We start from the raw sequence: 24,014 nt of genomic DNA, 5'->3' as shown, positions 1-24,014 counted from the left end.
TATTATTTTGGCGGGTTCCTATGCCTTCATTTTTACCCGGTTATTGGTTTTTTTTAGCTTCTTTTTTATTATTTTGGCGGGTTCCTATGCCTTCATTTTTACCCGGTTATTGGTTTTTTTTAATTTTTTTAATATTTTTTTTATCTTGCTACGAAGAAATGAATGAGGATCCTCAGAGGTTTTTGAGTATCCTCAAATTATGTTCGTTCATCGTATATTATGCAGTTAGTTTTAGTCACGTATTATTTATATTTAATTTTAAATAAAAATATTTAAAATAATTTCTAACCATACGATGTATGATTAATGAACATGATTTAAAGATCTCATTATCCGAGAATTCTCATTCCGAAGAAATAGGCAATTATAGAAGTTGTGGATGAATCAGGATGAGATGGCACAATCTGATTGGCCTATTAGAGCAGTTCCAGTCCGTGCCCAATGGACCGGCACCAAGTGAAAAAAATGGACCGGCACCAAGTGAATCAGGTCTAGCCCGCAAAACAGGCTGGCACCCAGCCCGTGCCAGGCAGGAGCCCAGCCCAAAATGGACAGACCCAGAGGCTGGTCCATTTCCCTGGCGCGTGCACAACACACTCTCTATCCCGCGAGTAGCCGACAGCAATTGCAGGCGGTGGGGCCCGCGTGCAGGGCAAGTTGGGTTCGACCGGCTGAGGGCTACGTGGCCCTCCTCAGAGCCGTTGGATTTCCAACGGTAAAAAAAAATTTAAATTTCACTTTTAAATTGGACCGTCCGATCACAGATCAACGGTCCACCTTTTTTTCACCAAAAATTAAAAAAAAAAAAAAAAAAAAAAAGGCCCAACGGTCAGAAATTTGACCGTTGGCCACGTGGCAGCGTGTTGGCTATTGGATTTGATTATTTTTCAAATCCAACGGTTCAGATTAATTACAACATTAAAATTTATTAAAAATTGTCTAAATTTTTTAAAAAATACAGAAAAATTTTAAAAAATTAATTTTTTTTTTCTATAAATACCTAACCCTCATCTTCCACCTTACACCACATTTCAATATTTTCTACACTTTCTACATTTGAATATTTTGTACACTTTGAGAGAAAAAAATGACTTCGTGGAAGCTCAGTGAAGATGTTACGTTGTGTGAATGTTGGGTTCGCACTACTCATGACCCGATTACGGGTAATGAGATGGATAAGCAAGAAATGTGGAGTAAAATTACGAAATCGTTTTGCGATGTACATGGAAAAGATCTTATCGAAATCTTGCCTAAATTATTGTAAACAGGAAGTGACACGTGGGTTGTCGGGATTGGTTGAAAATCTTAGCGGAAATCTATTCAAAAAATAGTACGTTCGGATAATGACACGTGGCGTGACAAGATTGGTTAAAAATCCTATTCGAAATTAAAACTATTTTTTATTTATTATTTTAAAAAAAAATTATTTAATATTTTAAATGGACTGGGTGCCAGCGCATTTTGTAGGGGTGGAGATCGTTTGTGCCAGCACATTTTTAGACTGGGTGCCAGCTTTTTTTGGGGTGGAGATGCTTTGGCCTATTACTGTTCATTTGGTCTATTACTGTTCAATTAAGTGGATAAATGGGCTGGGTGCTGGCGCAAAGTGGATAGGGGTGGAGTTGCTCTTAGTAAATATATAATTTTGGCAGGGAAAAAGAAATCAGGAATTAAACACGAAAATAGAAATCTACAGAAAACAAAAGAAGGAGAAGCAGCACTCAGCACTCAGCACCCAGCAGAGAGAGAGAGAGAGAGAGAGGGAGTTTGAGGAGCGCCCAGCAAAAGCACAGAGCAAGCTGCGAGAAGGAGAGAAGGGTGAGCGGATTGATTAGGTGGGTGGATTGAATGGCGAGCAGGTATTGGGTGGTGTCTCTGCCGGTTCAAAACTCAGCGTCGTCTCTATGGAACCGTCTGCAGGAACAAATCTCCAAGCATTCCTTCGACACTCCCCTCTACAGAGTACTTACTCCTGTTTCTCTCCTTCTTCTGATTTTTCAAGATCTGATCTGATTTTTTCCAATTCATTTATCTGCTCGTTTAATTTAATTGTATCAAACACTTTTTGCAGTTCAATATTCCTAATCTCCGTGTTGGAACCCTGGATTCTCTTCTCTCCCTCAGCGACGATCTCTTGAAGGTATTCTCCCGATTATTGTATTGATAATTTGGAATTCTGAAACTTGTTTGGTAGCTTAATATACCAATAATTATCTTTTTTCAATGATAATTTTCAGACATTTTATCTTATCCGATTGAAATCTCATTGCCTGGGAATACTCTCTTTATAGTTGTTGCAATTAGAATGCAATTTTTTCTTCGCTCCGATCTGTAAATTTTAGTTTTAATTTTGTGATTTTTGGCAATTTGTAGTCCAACAACTTTGTAGAGGGTGTTTCTCATAAGATCAGGCGCCAGATCGAGGAGCTTGAGAGGGTTTCTGGCGTGGAGAGTAGCGCTCTGACTGTCGATGGAGTGCCTGTCGATTCATACCTCACCAGGTATTAATTCACAGTTCAATGAGATCAATAATGGACTTGACGTGTGGTGTTTTGGTTTATCTGTGGTCACTGTCTGTGACTGAGTTTTGAAATTTGGATTTTTGTTGTGGTAGGTTTGTTTGGGATGAAGCCAAGTATCCAACAATGTCGCCTTTGAAGGAGGTGATAGACAGCATACATGGTCAAGTTGCAAAGATTGAGGATGATCTCAAGGTAATGCTTCATATTTTTTGCTTCAACCTGATGAGATGTGAGTTTCCTAAAACTTATTGGAATGATAAACTTTACATACTCCATAAGTTGTAGTCACTATAAGCATTTCTTTGTTGTGATGAGGGGGCCCAAGCTGTTGCTGTTAAAGGATGGAATTTATTGGTATAACAGATGATATTTGTTGCTGGAGAAGTGAATGACTATAGTTAATGGCGCTGAGCCTAGTTTCTCCAGCTCTTTTCATTAGTTTGTTACCCAAACAAACAACTTAATGATAAGTTGGATTTAAATATATTTAGTCCGACTCTTTGCAAGAAAAATAAATCACCATTTTATGACTCGTATGTTAGGTTCGTGTAGCCGAGTATAATAATGTCCGCAGTCAACTGAATGCTATCAATAGAAAGCAGAGTGGAAGGTATAATATTTCTATAACTCTAATCTTTGCAATAGTATGACCTATTTTATTACGATTCTTGGTTTACTAATCTTTCGGTGTTTTTTAGCTTAGCAGTTCGTGATCTTTCAAGTTTAGTGAAATCAGAGGACATCATTGTTTCAGAACATCTAGTGACCCTCCTTGCAATTGTTCCCAAGTACTCTCAGAAGGATTGGCTATCAAGCTATGAGACCTTGACTAACTATGTGGTATGATTTACCTCCAGAGCTTTTTACTTCAGCTGCTACTGACACCAGGTTATTGCAGTTGGTTGGAGATAGTTGATATACATCCTATCTTGCAAAGTTTTGGAAGAACAGCTAGCACTTAATTTTTTTATGTTTATTGCAGCCTTCTTCTTTCAGTCTTATTTGATCATATTAAGCATTTTTCAGGTCCCTAGGTCCTCCAAGAAGTTATTTGAAGATAATGAATATGCTCTTTACACTGTAACACTGTTTAATCGGGTTGCAGATAACTTTAGAACAAGTGCTCGTGAAAAGGGGTTCCAGGTGCGTACTTTTGTTTTTTGAACATGCTGTTCTGATTTCCCATGAAAGTTGCAAAAATGAATCTCCTTTACAGTTTATGCAAATATCAAATCACTGATCTGATAAATGTAACAGCAATAGAGATATGCAAATATCCTAGTTCCATTTTTTACACTCCGAGAAATTTTATGACTGACTCATGGTTCTTTATCATGTGGTTCAGATTCGTGATTTTGAATACAGTTCTGAAGCACAAGAAAATCGAAAGCAGGAGTTAGAAAAATTGGTGCAAGACCAAGAAAATTTAAGAGCCTCCCTTTTGCAGTGGTGCTATACCAGTTACGGGGAGGTAATTTTTGCTTCACTCAGTTTACTTTGTTCAAGGTTATGTCACTGGCCGTGCAATAAAAATGTAGCAAAATTGCGGTAGCATGGGTCATGTTGTGGTAGACAGTGGTATTACTTGTGGGTGTCTCTACCTAGTAATCTTAAATTAAAGATTCCCCTGATGGCCTTATTTGAGTGGCCTCCATGCACGATGCCTGCTTTTTTCTCTCTCTTGGTTACAGTTTTCCAGAATTATTCTTGGTGGAATTGTTGTACTATTATTATCGTATGTTATTAATGCTATTGTTGTATCCTGTTTTTGCATGCCCTCCTACGACAAATTTGGAAATTTCTTACTCAATGAACTAGTTTCTTGCCTGCAGGTTTTTAGCTCCTGGATGCATTTTTGTGCTGTACGTGTCTTTGCAGAGAGCATTTTGAGATATGGTTTACCACCAAATTTCTTGGTAAATAAGTTTCATCTGTTGTCACTGGTTTACGACCAAGCATTTTCTCTTGACTAAGCATTGGATATTCAAATGAAATTTCAGGCATGCGTGCTAGCCCCTACTACAAAAGCCGAGAAGAAAGTCCGTTCAATCCTTGAAGGATTGTGCGACAGTGGCAACAGGCAAGTCCATAAGCTTTCTTTATGTTTGTTTTACACAAAGGGAGAACCTAACTCTTCCATAAAACATAACTGACCAGTTCTATACTAAGAAACCTTGTGTGATGTTCTCTCTTACCTTACGTCCTTGATGTTTTTGTCAACAATGCAGTACCTTCTGGAAAACTGATGATGAAGCCGGGGGAGGAGTGCCTGGTCTAGCAGGTGATGCGGATGCACATCCATATGTTTCATTCACGATCAATCTTGTTTGAATGGGCGCTTGATTATCCCTGTCAGAATCTGAGGATCTTTTTGGACGACAATAACAGTGGACGGGATAATTTGTATATTAGCATTTACAGTCGCATTCTTTGTTTATTTATTTATAATTGCTGCTCTGGGATTCTTCGTGAGGGATCCTTTTGTTTTGGTGCTTAAAAGTTGGTAGTTTCGGGGCTCTCCGTACTAATAATATCTGTAGAACATGGAATCACAGTTCTTGGCTGTACCTCCATTTCTATAATTATTTGAAAGAAGCGATGGGAATAATATCTTTGGGTTTTCAGCCCTTTGACATATTTCGTTCAGTGCTCTTGCGAGGATGTTTGGCTTTTACACATATTTTCTATACTTTCGAGCGTGTTTCTCCCATTTCTGACCTTCAATCCAAACTTGCACTTATGTTTCGACATTGGATTAAGTTAACGATTTAATCTTACAAGAAATGTGGAGCAAGAATTGCCTTCGAAGAACAGCATGAGCCTATTTCAAATCATTTCAGTTTGAAACGATAAACAAAAATCGTATGCAGGCATAATTCCCATGCCTTTCGATTTTGGGATGGCAAAGAAAATACCCCATCTAACATTATTTTTTGTCGCCTACACTCGACAAAGGGTGACTCCCCACAACACCAACATAAAATTTCAAATTCATACCTCATCTAACTACAAATACGTCTTTTAAAAGAGGATGAGAGCAAAACCATCCCCAAATGCAAAAGAAACAATACTCCTGTTTGAAGCCATTTAAGCAACTTCAGCAATCCTATGCTTATTTCCTATGACAAATTTTCAGTTCCAAAAAACAACAAAGTCGATGCGGTTGATCACCCAGTGGTTTACACCTTAGCAAGCTCGGATGCAGCAGCAACCGGAGGGGGAGCACCGCCAGTTGTTGGCCTGAAAATATACCGATTCACAAAAATTTACCTAACCATGCATTTACATAAACTAATAACAAAACAAATTGTTGCAGGAAGGAATGACTTACAGTCCGACGAAAACTTTGAATGCATCATAGATACCCCACTGAGCTCCAGTAAGAGTTCCAATCATGACAATACGAAGAGGAAGCCCACGGGTAAAGAGACCGATCACTCCCATCTTCTTGACAGCCTGCACAGCCAGAAACCAAAACAATCAAAACAGAGCAAGGAAGAAAATGTACTAGAACAAATCCAGAAACCATAGCACTCACATCACCAACTGTTGCTCCTTTGGCATTGTTGAGGAAGGAGACAAGATTGTCAGCAGGATGAGATACAATAGCACAGAATACACCAGCCACATATCCACCAGCAAAACTTATACCAAGCTGCAAAGATTTGGAGCACTCGCTCTTAGGTCTAGGGATGGCATATTTATAGATCATCTCCACAATAGTCTCAAAGGAGGCAAACTTCATCATGGTGTCTGCAAGAAAGAACAAGTAGGTAAGTAATCAGCATACCAAAACAAGAAATACAGATTAAAGATCATCAAAACGCAAGTACGCAAATTCAGCACCTATCAGGCAAGTTTCAGAAACCTCATAAAGAAAATGTAGAATATAATAGGCAATTTGCTGAAGATAAATCTAAACATGGCCCACACAAAGCTTCAAGCAAGAAATATTTGTTTTAATAAATGACAACAGAAGGCTACACCGAAGGGCTCAAAACCCAAATAAGAAGTAAACATGGATCATAAGATTATATCTAAAACCAAAAAAACATAAATATGGCTATTTTTTGTGGCCGGAAAATTCATCCAATCTACCTACAGCTAGAAAAATGCAACAATATCATGACCTCAATTGCTTATTGTGCAAACAATCCATGTAACTTGCAGAAGCATGGAGGAAGATGAGAAATAAAACAACTTAGAAACTTCATAATAGTAAACATGACATAGAAGTAGTATTCAAAAGTTCAAAACTACAGCTTTCAAGTTTGTGGTTACCAATTGCATCTCTAAAATTATCGCTTTCATGTTTAAAAGGGGTTCCCCATATGGTGCATCAGGATACAATCGAATAATCCTTTCAAATCATATGCAGTTCACATGAGTATCAGGATAAAGACGGTCATGTATTCAAATCTTTCCAACTTACATGGGATTTGACGTCCCCATAGTGGAACAATACCCTTGTACAATCTGAAATTGAAAATTATTCACATGTTAATCTTAGCGACGGTAATTTAGTTTGAAACTGAAAGAAACAAAACAGGCATCTGTGTGTAATAAAAAATATTACAACAATGATGCAGTACAACTTACCCAAGAGCACCTTCTGATCTGACAAACTTAGGAAGTCCATCTGACAAACCTCTAGCAAATCCAGGCTGAGTTTGCACACGGACCTTGACTGCCTCAAAGGGGCAAAGAGCAACATCGGCAATGACCTCAGCAGATGCAGAACCAGCAAGGTAGATCAAGGTCTTGTACTTGGCAGCAAACTCTGGTCCAGCAAGGTCAGAGTAGTACTTCTTGAAAAATTCATAGAATCCAAACTTGCAGGCACCCTGAGCACTGTAACCAAGGAGGGTAGGCACCCATCCCCTGAAAAAGCCCTTAACCCCCTGCTCCTTGAGCAGAACTCCAAAACCAGATGTGATGCTTTTGTATTTTGCGGGATCAATCTGAAAAATCAATAAATAATACCCACAATCAAATTATCTACCTTCACCATTAAATAAAGTGAGAAATATGTGCACGTTACAAATGTCTCTGATATGAACCAAACAAATATCTTACATTGACAGCCTTTCAAAGCAAAATAACAAAATGAAGGAATCAATATAGAATGCCAAGCAATCAATCGATACAGAATTAGACTGAAAATCAATAGATCAAAGACTCAAAATATAATAAAACAACATGATCGAGAGGGCACAAATAAAGAATTAAATAAAATCCCTAGAATTGTGAAAATTCCACGGAATTCAGATCCAGTTCAGATCATGATGCAGTGGAAATAAGAGCCAAAATATACAAAATTCACAGCCAATATGTGAGCCACGGATTACAAATCACAGACCTGAACAGTCCAAGAACTTAGGAAAGATATCCGAATAATTACATACACACACACACACACACACACACACACACACACACACACACAGATACATACACAAATGAAATGTTACGGGCAAAACCGAAGAAAAATAGCACAGATCTAATCAGATAAAAGAAGCAATTGTATGATAAGCATAGATAATCAAAATTAAGTCAGAGATAAGAGCTCGGGGAAGAAATAGCTAGGGATCTGACCTGCATATTGCACTTGACGAGGTCAAGGGGAGTGACGGCCGTGTGAGTGAGACCACAGCTGAGAATTCCTCCAAAAGTACAGGCAGCGTAGAAGGAAGGCGAGTACATCTCGATCTTCCCCAAGGGCTCGCGGGGCGACGGAATGACGAGGCCCTTCCTGGCGGAGACTCCTTCGACGGTGGCAGTCGGCGTGAAGCCGCCGCTAGGCCTGGCGTAGAGCATCTTCTCCAGCGCGATGGAGGACGAGGAGCTATAGAGGAAGCTCGGGATCAGAGCCTTACGCGCTTGCTTGTCTGAGAGAGCCATGGGAGAGAGAGTGATTGATTGCTCTGAGATTTGGGAGATGAAGAAGGAGAGAGAGAGAGAGGGAAACGGAAGAAGAGAGAAGGGTATTCTCTCCCAAACTCTCGCTGCCAGATGCTTTTGCTAGAAATGGGGCGCTCCTCTCCTCTCCTCTTGCCCTTTTTTATTCCGGTTTTGGCTATGCGCCTATTGGTCCGACGCTAGCTCAACCCTCGCATCATTTCCACGACATGGAGAGAATTTTTATCATGTGACAGGAACACGGATGGTACATCTATATGTATGTAAGTGGTAAAATTTTTTATATTTTAAGTTATTAACTTTTTAACACACATATTTCATCATATAATAACACGTAGTGTATCACCTTGTGTAACGGTCATATTGAAAAATTTCTCTATGACATAACCATGTCGATCGCATTTATTTACTATTATACCACTCAGCGTGGCTGACCTTTTGGCAATTTTTGGGCCCGGCGGCCATCAAACTAGGTCTTTTCACTCTTTCTTTTTGATTTGTTCGGGTACCAATTTAGGTTTGTTTTGGTCAAATATCAAAGTAGGCATTTGAATCGATCTTCTTCAAGGAATGATGAGCTGTAATTATATGCTGTTTTGAGTAATCGAGAAGGTCTCTGGCGACTAGAGAAGTGAAATTGAAAATCAACTCGGGTTACAATCAATCTAATTCATGTTTTTTTTTTTCGAATATTTGATTGCATATAGTAATGTATTTACGATATTTTTTTTTTTTAAATTTTGTATGTGTTAGTAAAAATTCAGAATAATTTCAATATTTAATTAAGTAAACATACGCTTAAGGATAGTAATTTAAGAAGATGATTTTATACACATACTCTTTTTTATATTTCACATATAAATTATCTCATTTAGTCATTTTTAATTCATTCGATCCGTTGATAAAAATTGAAAATCTTATGGAGAAAATGAAAAAGGATAACACCGCCCATGTAAGAAACTGGCAGAAAAAGAAAACGCCTTGGAAGAGGCATGAATAATGCCAACCCATAGAAAGGCATGTATAGGGAAAATCAATAGATATGGTATTTCCAATTTGCAAAGGCTAGTGTTTGACTTACCTGTTTCTTTACTTACAATTAACAAATTTTTATCGTTTGATCATTATAATCGAAATTGTTTATTTTTCTTTTTCATCATCTAAAATCTTATATGCAAAAAATTATTCAATTTAGAGATATTTTAGTAATTCGTATGCATAAAACAAATTGATGGTTCATGATGATGCTACTTGTTACTAAAACGTTGATTGGTTTAACATGTATGGATAACTAAACGATCTCCAAATTGAACGGCTTGTTACAAATATAATCTTTAGATGATGACAAAGAAATGAACGGTTATGATTGTAATGTTAAAACTTCGTTAATCATCAGCATGGAACAAGTAAGTCCTCCATGGGACACAAGCATCCTTTGGCAAATTGGCAATTCGCAAACGTTACTTTGGTTGCGTAGTCAAAGTATCACACCCTTTTGATTTAGAAAAGAAATATCATTAGTTATTTTCCTTCCCGGTAAATTTCACTACCTTCCATTATATATACGCACTTTTTCTGAAAAATATGTCCACAGCCCGCAGAAATCAAAATGAAACATATGAAGAGTTGAAAAATGAAATGCAAATCGAGCGTTATTTGAAGAACTGAACGATCAAGGCTACATGTGGATACAGAGTCGATGAAACATATGGTCTGGTTGTTCCACTAGCTTTTCATCTCCACGCCATAGCTCACGAATTCACTTGCGAATCCCCAATGCATAATGCTGAAGTTCTGGTTCACTAAACAAATCCAAAAACATTAGCAACACCGGAAACAGCAAAGGAATTGTCGAATGTCTGAAGATGCTCGATTATAGGCTTTGATTCCTATCCTCATTCTACTACTCAGAATCATGTGGTCGGTCGAATATGAAAGTGAAAAATGAGGGAGCCCGTTGAGAGGTAGATTCCGGAACTTGGAAACCTTCATCACCTTAGTAAGCCATCATCTTTTTGAGCATGACAAGTATCCCATTGGTAGAGTAGTGATTTGTGGTTCTGTTTTTTGACCAGAATCCTGGTCAAGGCTGATCTATAATTTACTCAGTCTTCTGTTAATCAGAAGTGGCGTTCAGTCTCCCCAAAACTGATTATATGAATGTTAGTCATAACATTCATATACAGCCATTACATGCTATATATTGCTCAACACCTTCGAGCCAAATTTGCTTACCAATCGCCATCTTCTTACAGAGCCATCACCAATAATCTCCACAAGAACACAACCCATCCCTGAAGTGATGAAACCGCTTTGAATCTCTGACCACAATTTCCCGATCAACAACCTTTGTAATCAACTTAATAACAGTATGACAATCGGTGCAAACTCGGAGATTCTTGATTATCTGAATCGTTGCACCAGGTACAGAATTCATGATTCCGAAGGCAACAGCCAGCTTCTCACTATGTACTCTTAGGACCATTTCCTTCTCTTCCTCATCAACATCATGAAGAACTGAACTGATATTGGGTGCATAGCCAACCTCTTGCAGCTTGATTGTCAGGTTTTCCAGATACTCGTAAATCTTCTCATGCTGAGGATGCTCTCTGTCTCCAACCAAAAATAAATGCACAATACCTCTCAGTTCAACCAAACTGAATCCAGGAGGTTTAACCAACCCACGATTCTTCATCAGTATTCTCATCCTCTCAACATCTTCCCATCGCCCAGCATCGGCATATATATTTGAAAGCAAGATGTAGTACCCACAATTATGAGGGTCGAGCTCAAACAGTTTCCTCGCAGAAATCTCTGCAAATGTCACATTTTTGTGTACCCTGCAAGCCCCAAGAAATGAACCCCAGACTACACAATCTGGTCCGATCCTCATTCCCTTTATTAAATCATAAGCTTTGCTAAGATCACCGGAACGTCCAAGAAGATCAACCATGCACCCATAGTGCTCAATTCCAGGTTCTACACCGTATTCGTGGCTCATGTTATTAAACCAATACCAACCTTCTTCTAATAGACCAGCATGGCTGCAAGCATTTAGAAGTGACACAAATGTTATGTAATTTGGTTTCACACCATCTCTTATCATCTTATAGAAGACCTCCAATGCTTCTTTGGCACGGCCGTGCATTCCATAACCTGCAATCATGGCGGTCCATGTCCTAACATTCTTCTCCTTCATGCAATCAAATGCCTTTCTTGCCAAGTCAACTCTACCACATTTGCAGTACATGTCGATAATAGAGGTAGACACTATCACATTCTCTTCCAAGCCCTTTTTCAGAACCTATAAACAAAAAGACCAAAGATTGCATTAGTTATGAGAGCCTACAGTAATAACCTATTCCACAGAATGCGATATGATATAAAGGGCTTGCGAGAAATTTGAATACCTGATCATGTATAGACTTCCCAACTAGCAGAGGCCCAGCATGTGCACATGCTAATAACAAAGCAGACAATGTCACCGCATTGTAGCAGATGTCACCATCCTTTGTCATCCCATAGAAGACTTGCCATGCCTCGGAAGATAATCCACTCTGTGCATAAGTTGCAATCATGGAGTTCCAAGAAACCAAATCCTTTTGGGACATTCCATCAAACACCTTTCTAACAAGACCGAGCTCGCCGCATTTGGCATATGCATCCATCAAAGTATTCCCTACCCGTAAATCCCCATCGAAACCTCTCTTAACCACCAACCCATGAACACTTTGGGCAAGTCCCTTACTCGATGCGCGAGAACAAGCCGACAGAACAGAAACCAGAACAACAGGATCTAAAGAAACATCCTCATTGTCAATTTCCTCGATCAACAACTCTTTAAAGAGAGACAAGGCTTGGCAGGCGGCGTCGTTTTGAACACACCCGGTGATCATGGATGTCCAAGAAACCACATTTCTGTAAGGAATTGTATCGAACAGTTTCCATGCATCCGTCAATCGACCGCACCTGGAGTACATATCGATGAGGGCAGAGGAGACAAAGAGGTCGGACGCAAAGCCGAAGACCAACGCCTGCTGGTGAGCTTGCTCGCCGGAGTGAAGGTCCAGCAAAGCCGAGCAGGATTTGATGGCGCAGGGGAAGGAGGAGCGGTTTGGTCTGAGGGAGAGCTTTCGCATCGACGAAAATGCCCGGAGGGCTTCAAGGGAGTCGCCGCTCCGGGCCAAGTCGGCAATGACGGAGTTCCAGGAGGCGACATCGTTTTTGTCGACGTATTTGTTGAACCAGGTTGTGAGGTGGGGGTTGTTAACTGTGACCGAATATTGGTGTCTGCTCACGAGACAAAAACTCGATTTTGAAATCTTCATTCATTCATTCATTCTTCCCCCGGCGGATTTTCGTGGCTTTGGATTCCCGCTGAGCAAACAAACTGGTCGCAAATATGAGATCCTTTTGGAGCTGTTGACATGAAAGCTTTTCCGCCGCCCTTGTAAAGTCGCACATTAGTCAACGAAATGATTGCAAATGTTGTGACAGATACGTCCGTCATCCGTTAGTCCCAAATAACGCCGGCTCAATTTGTCATCGATAATGTGTTAGTTTTAACGTAGGAACACCGTGTTATCCAAAATATTCAACAATATCGATACAACATGAACATTCCCAACAATATGGATTATACGGACTGCACGTCAGTTCTTCGACGTTCTTTCTGGCATAACTAACCAAAATGATCCATAAAATCATGAAAAGTACAGAAACAGCAAATTACAAGCCATACGTTCGTTCCTCATCCTAAACCTGAGCTTATTGAGTCTAATAACACCTCTGGCATAATTACAACTGATTCGAGTAGTTACGCAGCATTGGCAAATTTGAAGAGAAACAAGGTAGAAAGCCCTGCACCAAACATTAGAGCACCGCACTGACGGTCGGAGTTGGTGTTGGCGGATGAAACTTTGCCAACGAACTGGCCAGAGCTCGGGACTGGTGCAAATGCATCTGAGGAATTAGAAGCTTCATCACTTGGAGAAGGGAAGAAGGACGACATATTGTTACTGGGTGGATTTCCATTTGGTAAAACCGATGGAGAAGCTGAAATCGTTCGCACCACACTCGATGACCTGCACAGAGCATGTAAATTAGCAAACAAGATGGCTGTGCATAAAATTGCAGAGAATTTACTGACAGACAGAGCCATTAATTTCCACAGATATCTCTGGATTTTAGGCTAGTTGAACTGAACTCTGAACTGGGGGGGGGGGGGGGGGGGGGGGGGGAGGTTCAACTTCGATGTTCAATGTGTGTGTGTGTGTGTATGTTTATAAACACATCAAGCTATTGATGAGTGAGTGAGTGAGTGAGTGAGTGAGTGTCAGTGTGAGTGCCACTGTTACTGCCTCATCTGTGACTTTCTGTTGTAGTCACGGGATGGACAGCAGCACTTTCAATTCTCTTTTGTTCTTATTTATGGAAATCAACCTTTTTGTTTTCTCTTTCCCTGTCGTGTTTATTTGCCAAAGGAAAGTTAGATACCAATTAGCTCGTGGTTTAATGCTAATTGTCTCCGCTTGGTAAGAGGAAGGCTCATAATTGAGTAATGGAAAAAAAAAAAAAAATATATATATATATATATATATATATATATATTTGTGATGCGTTTGGAATCTGATTGTAGCTAGGATATAGCCATAACATGCTGCATAATGGATTGCCTTATTTTTATGGTCAGAAATGGTTAGGCAATGCGATTCGCAACTGTCGGCTGCAGCTGCCGGCCCCATCCATCTATAATCCACGATCCATCCCATGTGAGAGTTGTTGGTGTCTGGTGACCCACGCACCGTACCTGTGTGTGTCCTGTCTGATGCCACTTGTTACAGAAACTAGGACAAGTTACTCTAGCAGTCTAAAATAACCACATGGCCTTTGCCTCTCTCTTTACTTTTCTCTCTCTAACATGGTTTTGCATACAAATTCACCCCCGAACGATCATGTAACTATCTAACTTAGCGTTCAATAACTCCTCTCATTTGGAAGTGTTTTTATTGGCTTGTTTGAAAATATTTTTAAAATGATTGAAAATGTTTTTGTGAAATTGATTTTGAATTACTTTTGGAGTGCAGAAAGCACTTACATGTGCTTTTACAAGATCTACTTGGATTTTTACCAAAAATTGGTTTCTAAAACATTTTCATCAAAATCGTTTTTATTCATTTAAAAGCACTTCTAAACAAACTCTAAAATAACTGAAAGGACTTTGAGTAAAAAATGTTATTCTTAACTTTCAGGTAGACGGCCCATATACTCATTCCAACAATACTGATACTGTCCCCACTTGGACACCTGCTCAATCCGTCAGGTGTGGGGTTTTAATATAAAAAGCCTCGGTATTAGTTAGAGTAGTAATTCTATTTAAAAGACTTATTCTCAAGCTCTATGGCCAATGTGGGACATAGGAATTCTAACACTCTCTCGCACGTGAGACCCTATTTTATGGGTCACACATGGAGTTCCACACATCGACAACTATGTGGAGCCAAGCCGGGGCTCACCAGTTCGCATTGGGCCAATGCACGTGGCATCTTTTGGCCTACATGGAGCCATGTCAGGGCTTACCCATTCGAGCGGGGCCAAAGGGGACCCACCCGTTCATGTGGATGTATGGGCCCATCTCCTAGCTCTGATACCATGTTAAATTTCAGGGTAGACAGGCATGGGCCCACTCCAACAACACCGATACTGTCTCCACTTGGCCACCTACTCAATCTTCAGGTGTGGGGTTTTAATACAAAAGGTCTCAGTATTAGTTAGAGTGGGGTAATTCTATTTAAAAGGCTTGTTCCCAAGCTCTGTGGCCGATGTGGGACAGAGAAATTCTAACATATATCGAGTCCGAAAAACACTTGAAATGTTTCTTACTGAAAAAGAAAAAAAAGAAGGATGCATACATAAAAAAGGAAAAGAGCATAACCAAAACCCAGCTCAGATTGTTCCAACTGAGATTTAATGTATATAGCTGATAAATGCATGAGCAAAGTTTATGAATTACGAAATTTCTTCAAAATATACAGGAAATACATGATTCTTCACACCATCTCCTGTAAATGCTACAAATCAAAAGAATCACCCGATACAAGGATCCAACTCCAACAACATTTCATTCTTCTTTTGCGGAGTTGAACAATTCGGAAATAAATATAGCAAATGTTACAACAAATGGCAGGGTATTGCATATTTTATGCAAAAATATCGTGTTTTGTGACCTACTGATCCCGGGAAATGAAACTTCACTTTCCCATCGTCGGTATAATGTAACAAGTTATGATACTCCAAGTCTCTAACCACTACATAAGCCTGAGGTGTGCAGTATCATTCAACCTCTTTATCTGCCAACCTGTTCTCCATGAATGCTGTAAAACTGTCACAGAAGAGTCTTCTATGCAAATCTTATGCGACATTAATGGGCTGCATCCAAGGATGCCTGTGAGGAGACATTTGATTGGCACTGCATGACTGAATATACCAACACAAGACGCAGAAGAGGAGCTTCTCCCACTTAAATCATGCGGGGAACTTTGGTGAGTGACGTCCTGGGGGGAAATTTCATCCTCAACCTCCTGAATTCCAGTTGTAGTCACAACTTGTAGCCTGCTCTTACCAGACTTTTTCCTCAAGAGCCCCTGCCGCTGCCTGTGAAGCAGATCCCAGTTAGGTGGAGGGAGGGAAGGCCCCTCTCGGTCATGAACTGAGTTGGTTGATACATGAGAACTATGGTGTGCAAAGCCTTGACTCTCACTCTGATTGTGTGATGAGAATGAGTAGAATGCTCTCGACTTTTCAGGAAGCCCAAGGACTGTCCCGTTTAAAAAACTAACCATTTGAAATTCCACTTGCCGAAGTGACTCTCCCGATGGTGCAGAGAAATCAGGCTGAACTCTTTCGATGAAGCTCAAAAGTTCAGCTGTGTATATTTCTGACCGGGGGCACCCCTCCCAATCCCCCTGACTCATCTCTGCAAGCGCATCTGAAGATTGTATCTGTCCAACTGGAAAGTTCATTTCCTGCATGATTTATAGCCCGACAAAACTAATTAGATACATGTAAAACGTCTTACACTATCCCTTGCATTATCTCTTTAGCTGCTCATATCAGGAAACAATATCTACAAAGCAGTCCATGTCACATCGTCAGCTGAAAGGGGAACCTACTTATATGATTCTTGATGAAGAAGAAAAGGAATCAAAGGCTGGGGACCTAAAATTTAATGAAGGAGAAGGAGGAGGTGAAGGAGAAGTCAACCAAACGGAACACTATCAAACCTGACCTGACTTTCTAATCCAGAGAATTCTTTTAGTCAAAAAACTCAAGGACATGATATATTCTGCCAAAATGATTCTGATTCCAATTATACTCCTACTCATTCTTGGATATTCATAGTTCAGAACACATTACTTGGACTAAGAAGCCATGTCTTAAAAGCTACGAGCCATAACTGCGACAGCTTCCACACCAGTCAAGTGACCGAGCAAACGAGGGACCGTGACAGTAGTGATGCATATAGCACTTATAGCTTTCATTCTATCCCACAAACCAATTAACTCGATGTGAGGAAGCTTTTCATCCCAAATATGCGTGGTCAGCTATACAAATCCTTACATGCACCGTGAGTTACCAATTGCAAATTCTACCAAATTATAAGCTAGAAGGCTTAAAACGAAAAAATCATATTCAGCAAGTAGTTCACGGACACATTCACATATCCCTCTCTCACTGATAAGTGAATATTATCGAAATTCGGACATAAGTAAAATTACTATAGGCATAATTCGATGCATAATTCATAGTCAGTTTTCTAAAATTTGCAATGCACAATCAGAATTCTAAACTCCAAGCCTTCAACGACATGAAACAAGTTCAATTAAAAAATTACCTGACAGACGGAAACCGCCATGGAGCGCGCACGATCCAGAGGAGATGAGTAAACGGCACTGAAGCTAACCCTCTGGGAGTTCAAGAAAACCGCCAGGGCCCTGGCCTGGCGCTTGCCGTTGGGAGTCAAAGCCGCCTGCGGGCACCGTCCGCCCACCAAATCGGGCCTTAAATTCAACTCGCACTCGCCGTGACTAATCAAAAACACCTCCGTGACGAATCGGTCATCCTCCATGCCATTGGACGAGAAGCTCCGGGAGAATCCGGGAGGCGGGGGCAGAGGCGAAGGCGGAGCGAGGACGTTGTAGGGGTCCCACACCTTGATGGAGGGTCCCAGGCGCGGGGTGCCCAAGGTGGAGAGCTGAGGGGACAGAGGGGATGCGGATGCGTGGCAAAGCATCTCGGGCTCTTGTTCTAGAACCTTCTTGATCAAATCCTTGTCCAATTCCAATCCACTTCGAATGTTGGGCTCGCCATTGATGCCGTTCTCTTCCTCTTCTTCTTCTTCGTCTTCCTCTTCGACCTCTTGTACGGACTGTGTGGCGCCCATCAATATACAGAGAGAGAGAGAGAGAAGTGAGATCTGCCGGCGCACCGATTTGTGAAATTAGATCTGCTTCCGCTTCTGCTTCTTGTGTGGTTTGACTTGTTGTATAAATGATATGAACACTGTAACTAGTATTGTATTATAGGAATGTTGGGATGGTTCGATGTCAGTATGAAAGCTGGACAGACAATGCTATCCCTCCTGTCCTCCCCCACCTCTTATATGGTATCCCAATCGATGTCAATACAACTTCCGCTTTTTCTCTCTTTCCCTTCCTAACATTCACACGAAACGCAGAAATTACTGTTATCAAAGCTCAACTGTTGAAGAATCAACTTCAACTATCAAGTATGTTCAAAGGAAGCCTTATACGACGTCGTATTCCCCCTTGGACTACCGGACCTTAACTCATTGGTTAAGTCTTCGTGATCGGCCCACTTAGTGATCGGCCCGTTTGTTATTATCCTTTTTGTTTCAAATGGAAACGGTCCGGTCCAAGGGGACTTCACTTGATGATAAGAGCGCAAGATTCTCCTTCATTTGTCCCCCTTTCATCCCACCTTACCCCCTCCGTCCTTTTTCACTTTTCATCGGTCTCATCTCGTATACGTAATAGTTATCAAATGGAAGCTGGTTGTAGATGCAAGTATTAACAAGCAACATAACTAAATAACAAACCATATAACTAGTGATATATCGTTCCCTTTTTAAATGTTGAAAGATGTTTTAAGTTTGGATTTATTCATTCCATATCCCTTGTGTGGTCCATGATCGTCAAGCTTAAACTATCCAAACTCTTTCATCGTATCTCTTGTAATCATAAACAATACAAAATTAAGCTTGGCGTTGATGCTCACTCCACCTAAGCCTAGCTAGTTAGACTAGTATCCTAGAATGGAGAATATATATATTCGGATTAGCTAGTACGCGAGAAATTTTGTAGGTTTATGCATGTCCACCATCAATATTATTATGTGTTAGATTTTATCACAAAATCAATGGCGTAGCCAGAAATTATTCGGTGGGTGGGCATAACTAAAATTATTACTACGAAATCAAATTTTTAATCTTATATTGCCTATAAAGTTATATAATAGTAAAAACTTGAATGCAGTAATTTGAAGTAAGAATTTTATGCTATGTTTTATAGGTTTCTAACCTTCAAAGCTTTCAAGTGAATAAAATAAGAAATCATTTGTGGTATGGAAGTTTTAATTTATTACTATTAAATATAATATTGGTTAAAGTGATGAGTTTATTTAACATCTATTAGCTCTTATTATTATTAAAAACAGTCTTATTAATAAAAAAAAATTCATTTGTTAAATGGAATATGACAATTAAAAATCATAAGCTAACCCAAAAATTAATATTTTTAAGCTTGAAGAACCAAACTCTCCCTATGCTATAGCCTAGGGGAGCCTTATACTTAGCTCTGCCCTTGCACAAAATGTTTCGGTAATATTAAAAGTGAAAACTCCTATATATTAATTGTATACTATTTTAACATTACCGATGTGAAATCCTATATCGCAACAGTATGTATTTTAATTAACACCCATCGATCATTACAACCTCCATAATCCATATAGTAATAGTATTTATATTCGCACACGAAATACATACAATACCATTGATCCACGCATGCATGCATTATACATATGTTGCTCCAGTTGCTAGTGTTGAACTACTTTAATTACTAATGATCATGCATAACTGGGGTTTGTTAATGACAAATTAATTAATTAATTAGTGTTTAATCAATTGTTTGTATGCGTGTACAGAACATGATAAGGTAAGGGCAGTGAGGCCAACAAAAAGAAGAACATGATGGAATAATTTAAGTTTTGTTTAAGAGACAAGAAATATGCAATATCCCGCACTTTGAGATTGTAGCTTCACTCGCTTGTCTGATGTTTGTCTCCACAACCTCAACAATCTGCTAAATTATAGCTTAATTGTTCCTTAAATATATATATATATATATATATATATTGAGATCCAAGGTGTATAGATAACATATCCTTTCGTATTTCTCATGATCCACTATATGTGTTCAATTTCAACATGATATATTTAAAGGTGTATATATACACACATGCGTATACATATATACATATACTATTATTCGGTACATAACTGCATATGATCTACAAAGATTTCTACACACTCCATATTAAACTATGCGTTTGTCATTGCTCTACTTGGAAGTGCCCGGCAGGCCGGTGGCAGTGGCCCAAAAGATTGAGAAACCAAAGTTGTTTCTTTGTGTTTGAAAGCTATTGTTTACTTTTTTGATATGCAATATTATATGAGTAATGCTATATTTGCGGACAATATTTGAGTACTCATTGGTGAGGATTTTATTTTTACTTACACTAATGTATGTGGCCCCGAATTTTATTGTAACATCTGTACCTCTCAAAATTTTCTAAACTAGCAATCAAACATCTAGTTATCTAATTACTACATGCATTCAAATATCCCTTATGAGAGTTGACAACCTCTTTCCTCCATTCCTCAGTGAGATTTGACAATATTATTGGGCACATGCGGGTTAGTAAGAATTGGGTGCTTATCAGTAAGTAGCCAAATATTGACTTACATTTACCATATTTTTATAATATATTTGTATCATCTTTTTAATAGATATGAGATTCACGACACATGTAGATCACATATTTATTAAAAATATGATACAAATTAATGTCGTAAGAGTAACATGTTTGATATTCTATTTTAAATTATTTTAATTAAAAATTAAAAATTCCAACTTGAATGGCAATAATAGGAGACACTAACCTGATCAATTAGCATAACTCCGATCTATTTTAAAAACTACAACTCGGCTTCCTTGTGCTTTTTTAACTTCGGAACATTAAATACGACAGGTCGCATATGTTATAAACCATCTTCAACTTCAACATCAACTCGGTTGGTGCTCTCTCTCTCTTTGTGCATGAAAACGCGCATCTACTAGCTCTCCAATAGATTCTGGGCCTTGTTTCTGCTACCTTGAGTTCTGCCACTGGTCAAGCAGCTCTTTCTCTCACAAACTCTCTCTCTCTCTCTCTCTCTCTCTCTCTCTCGCTCTCATCCTCAGAAATCATCAGATCTTTGCCGCAGATATGCTCAAATCACTAACCAGGTCAGTTTACACCTTATTTACCAATTATACCATATATGCTATTTGACATGATCAAAACAATTATATATGCTAATCCCTAGTAGTAGCTATATAGGGGCTGGAAATTCACGGAAACTGATGAGGGATGTATATGTGGAATATTTGTTTTCTTCTCAGAGAGTTTAAGCTGATCAGCTGCAATGCTTTTCTCTGTAAGCGAGCAAGGCCCTTTTCAACGAGTGGCGCAGCTGGCCAGGGAAGGTATGTACCTATATCATATGATCTGCTGGTGTTTTAGCTGCAGATCCATCGATTCCATAAACATGCATGCATGGTAGATGATATTAATTAATAATTTTCCTTCTTTTGCCCATCTTCTCTTCTCTTGTTAATGGAAATCTCTCCTACCTCGGTACCTTAGTCATTGTGATTATTGTCGCGCGCATATATAGTTTTTTGTGGCATTATTATTTTCTGTCCCATTACGCAGTAGTACTATATCATTTTAAGTATATACCATGTTATATATATCTGTATGCGAGGATTTATTTATTACATATGTATAAACATAACCATCTTGAACAGTTTCCAAGTAAATTATGCATATAACGTGGAGTTATGAGTGATCCCATGATTAAAATTTCATTTCCTAGTAATTAATTTCGGCATATTCCTCTGCTCTTTGCTCTCTGCTCTCTTCAATATGATATAGTTTAGTTTATTGAGGTCAACTTGAGTATTTGATTAATAATTATGTTGGCAATGATGAAGATTTACACCCTGCAGCACATGCAATGTTCTCAAGCTTAAGCTACCCCTGGTTAGATCTAAAGTAACTATTCATACCATATGTCTTCATTTATATGAAAATAACCTACGTACAACTAGAACACTGTTACGCTAATATTTAAAATTAATCATTTTTTGTCTTGTATGTTATCTTTTTCATGTATAACAATGTATAACTGATTTTAAAAGACCATTACATTGACTTTTGTTGTAATTATTTTTTTTTAACAAATTTGTTGTAGATAAGTTATTCTCCACTTTTACATTATGTTACGTTTCAACTTTGATCATTATCAGGCATCAAATTCAACTCTTTATTCAAAGTTTTACGCACAAATCACACTTTATATTAATTAATATGAATCAAACTTTGAATGGGGCGGTGTTGCTTTTTTGGGTGATTGCCGGCGTGGAAAAGTGATCTACAACTTCGTAGTTGAATGATCAATCCGCCCCCGATAATCATTTTCTTAATCGGACGTCGTTTGGCATTTTCAAACGACATGACTGATCTTGTCTTTTCATTGATATATTCAACCACGCATGTTGTTCCTTTCTTTTCTTTTCTTTTCATTGTATATTAACATGATAATATTAACATCTGTTTTGATGCATTAAGAATCTAATCATCTATTTGCACACTTTCTTTGTAAAAAGCAGGCTGCAAGGCAAGGTAGCCATAATAACAGGGTCAGCTAGCGGGCTTGGGAAAGCCACGGCCCACGAGTTCATCCGACATGGAGCACACGTCATCATTGCAGACGCAGATTCTGAGCTGGGTCCACAAGTCGCCAAAGAGCTGGGGCCCGCAGCCCACTTTGTCCAGTGCGACGTTGCCGTTGAGTCCCAAATAGCTGAAGCTGTAGAAACCGCCGTGGCTCGTCATGGAAAACTTGACATAATGTACAACAACGCGGGAATAACAGGCCCAGCGTTCCCGCCCAGCATCGTTGACCTGAACCTTGAGGAGTTTGACCGCGTGATCCGGGTCAACGTGCGGGGCGCGGTTGCTGGGATAAAGCATGCGGCACGAGTCATGATACCTGCGGGCTTAGGCTCCATACTGTGCACGTCCAGCATAGCTGGCTTGTTGGGTGGGCTTGGCCCTCACCCCTACTCGATATCGAAATTTACGATACCTGGCCTGGTGAAGTCACTGGCGAGCGAGCTGTGCCGAAACGGGATCCGAGTCAATTGCATATCGCCGGGTCCAATCCCGACGTCAATGGTGGTACAGGAAATAGGGCAGCTTTATCCGGGGGCGCCGGAGGATCAGGTTAAAGAGATAGTGAATGGGCTGGGAGAGCTCAAGGGTGCGAAGTGTGAGGAGATAGATGTGGCGCAAGCTGCGGTGTATCTGGCATCGGATGAAGCAAAGTATGTGACGGGTCATAATCTGGTGGTCGATGGAGGCTTCACCAGCTTCAAAAGTCTTAGCTTCCCTCCTCCTCCGGATCACTCTGTGTAATGTAATGCTAGTATATGTCAAGAGTCAGGGACGGAGTCAGAAATTTCTTCTAATGGGGGCAACTGAAAACAACTCTTATTATAGTATGGTTATACATAATATGATATTAAAGATGGTTTCAAATGATGATGTATCACAATTCCAATGTTACAAAAATTTTAATATAGTAGTGGAAACTGGCAAAGTGATGAGAAAAATATAAGTGTATGATAGATGGGAGAGAGTTTTTTCAATTTGAATGACAGAACAAGAGCACTATTGCTCATATAATATTTGATATGGAGTATAAGTAGAATGAATGTATGTTGAATATTAGATACATATATTTTATTCAAAGATAACTCGTGTATATTATATAATTGTAGTCTGCAACTAAACAAACGAATTACTTGAGTGGGGGCATCTGCCCCCAATAAACCTTCATTGGCTCCCTCCATGTCCAGAGTCCAGACTCCAATTAGGTTTAGACTTGTTTTCGCAACAACGTACACAATGACGCACATGCATATTTCTTTGTTAATTCAAGAAGCTGGATTATATATGTACTATAATATAATGTTGATGAATTGTTTCCCGGGAACGTACACATTTACGTGCATGCATGTGACTTTGTTATTTCAAGAAGCTGGATTTTACATGTACTATAGTACCAGGTTGATGAGTTGTTTCCCGGGGAACCATAAAATGGTGTAAGTACATACGTGTGTCCATATGCACACACGTGATTGATCTAAGTATTACTGATTGGAT

General features: G+C 39.4%; 6 protein-coding genes across 6 annotated transcripts; 2 read left to right on the top strand and 4 right to left on the bottom strand.

The window, feature by feature from the left end:
- The first annotated feature begins 1,688 nt into the window (after window positions 1-1,688).
- On the top strand, window positions 1,689-5,159 carry LOC137739151 (V-type proton ATPase subunit C). Its single transcript, XM_068478661.1, has 11 exons — window positions 1,689-1,962; window positions 2,072-2,140; window positions 2,374-2,501; window positions 2,615-2,714; window positions 3,065-3,132; window positions 3,221-3,362; window positions 3,549-3,665; window positions 3,868-3,993; window positions 4,355-4,438; window positions 4,523-4,602; window positions 4,751-5,159. Exons 1-11 carry the CDS (start codon window positions 1,849-1,851, stop codon window positions 4,851-4,853), a joined length of 1,131 nt encoding a protein of 376 aa, XP_068334762.1. The 5' UTR covers window positions 1,689-1,848; the 3' UTR covers window positions 4,854-5,159.
- Window positions 5,160-5,489: 330 nt separating this feature from the next.
- Window positions 5,490-8,613, bottom strand: LOC137739152 (mitochondrial phosphate carrier protein 3, mitochondrial-like). The gene is made up of 6 exons (XM_068478662.1): window positions 8,118-8,613; window positions 7,122-7,483; window positions 6,955-6,998; window positions 6,061-6,275; window positions 5,854-5,978; window positions 5,490-5,762 (listed from the first exon to the last, which is right to left on the bottom strand). The coding sequence occupies exons 1-6, from the start codon at window positions 8,421-8,423 to the stop codon at window positions 5,702-5,704; spliced, it is 1,113 nt and encodes a 370-aa protein (XP_068334763.1). The 5' UTR covers window positions 8,424-8,613; the 3' UTR covers window positions 5,490-5,701.
- A 1,953-nt stretch (window positions 8,614-10,566) lies between these two features.
- LOC137739154 (pentatricopeptide repeat-containing protein At3g26782, mitochondrial-like) lies at window positions 10,567-12,974 on the bottom strand. The gene is made up of 2 exons (XM_068478663.1): window positions 11,852-12,974; window positions 10,567-11,745 (listed from the first exon to the last, which is right to left on the bottom strand). The coding sequence occupies exons 1-2, from the start codon at window positions 12,767-12,769 to the stop codon at window positions 10,702-10,704; spliced, it is 1,962 nt and encodes a 653-aa protein (XP_068334764.1). The 5' UTR covers window positions 12,770-12,974; the 3' UTR covers window positions 10,567-10,701.
- A 283-nt stretch (window positions 12,975-13,257) lies between these two features.
- On the bottom strand, window positions 13,258-13,602 carry LOC137739197 (uncharacterized). The gene has a single exon (XM_068478744.1). It carries the CDS (start codon window positions 13,600-13,602, stop codon window positions 13,258-13,260), a length of 345 nt encoding a protein of 114 aa, XP_068334845.1.
- Window positions 13,603-15,432: 1,830 nt separating this feature from the next.
- Window positions 15,433-18,124, bottom strand: LOC137739596 (uncharacterized). Its single transcript, XM_068479219.1, has 2 exons — window positions 17,335-18,124; window positions 15,433-16,465 (listed from the first exon to the last, which is right to left on the bottom strand). Exons 1-2 carry the CDS (start codon window positions 17,881-17,883, stop codon window positions 15,749-15,751), a joined length of 1,266 nt encoding a protein of 421 aa, XP_068335320.1. The 5' UTR covers window positions 17,884-18,124; the 3' UTR covers window positions 15,433-15,748.
- Window positions 18,125-21,008: 2,884 nt separating this feature from the next.
- On the top strand, window positions 21,009-23,264 carry LOC137739597 (short-chain dehydrogenase reductase 2a-like). Its single transcript, XM_068479220.1, has 3 exons — window positions 21,009-21,028; window positions 21,185-21,268; window positions 22,457-23,264. Exons 1-3 carry the CDS (start codon window positions 21,009-21,011, stop codon window positions 23,262-23,264), a joined length of 912 nt encoding a protein of 303 aa, XP_068335321.1.
- The last annotated feature ends 750 nt before the right edge of the window (window positions 23,265-24,014 follow it).

This window comes from Pyrus communis, chromosome 7 (genome assembly GCF_963583255.1).
Source record: "Pyrus communis chromosome 7, drPyrComm1.1, whole genome shotgun sequence".
NCBI lineage: Eukaryota > Viridiplantae > Streptophyta > Magnoliopsida > Rosales > Rosaceae > Pyrus > Pyrus communis.
Note: the sequence above shows the minus strand (reverse complement) of the source record. Positions and strands in the feature narration are given on the sequence as shown.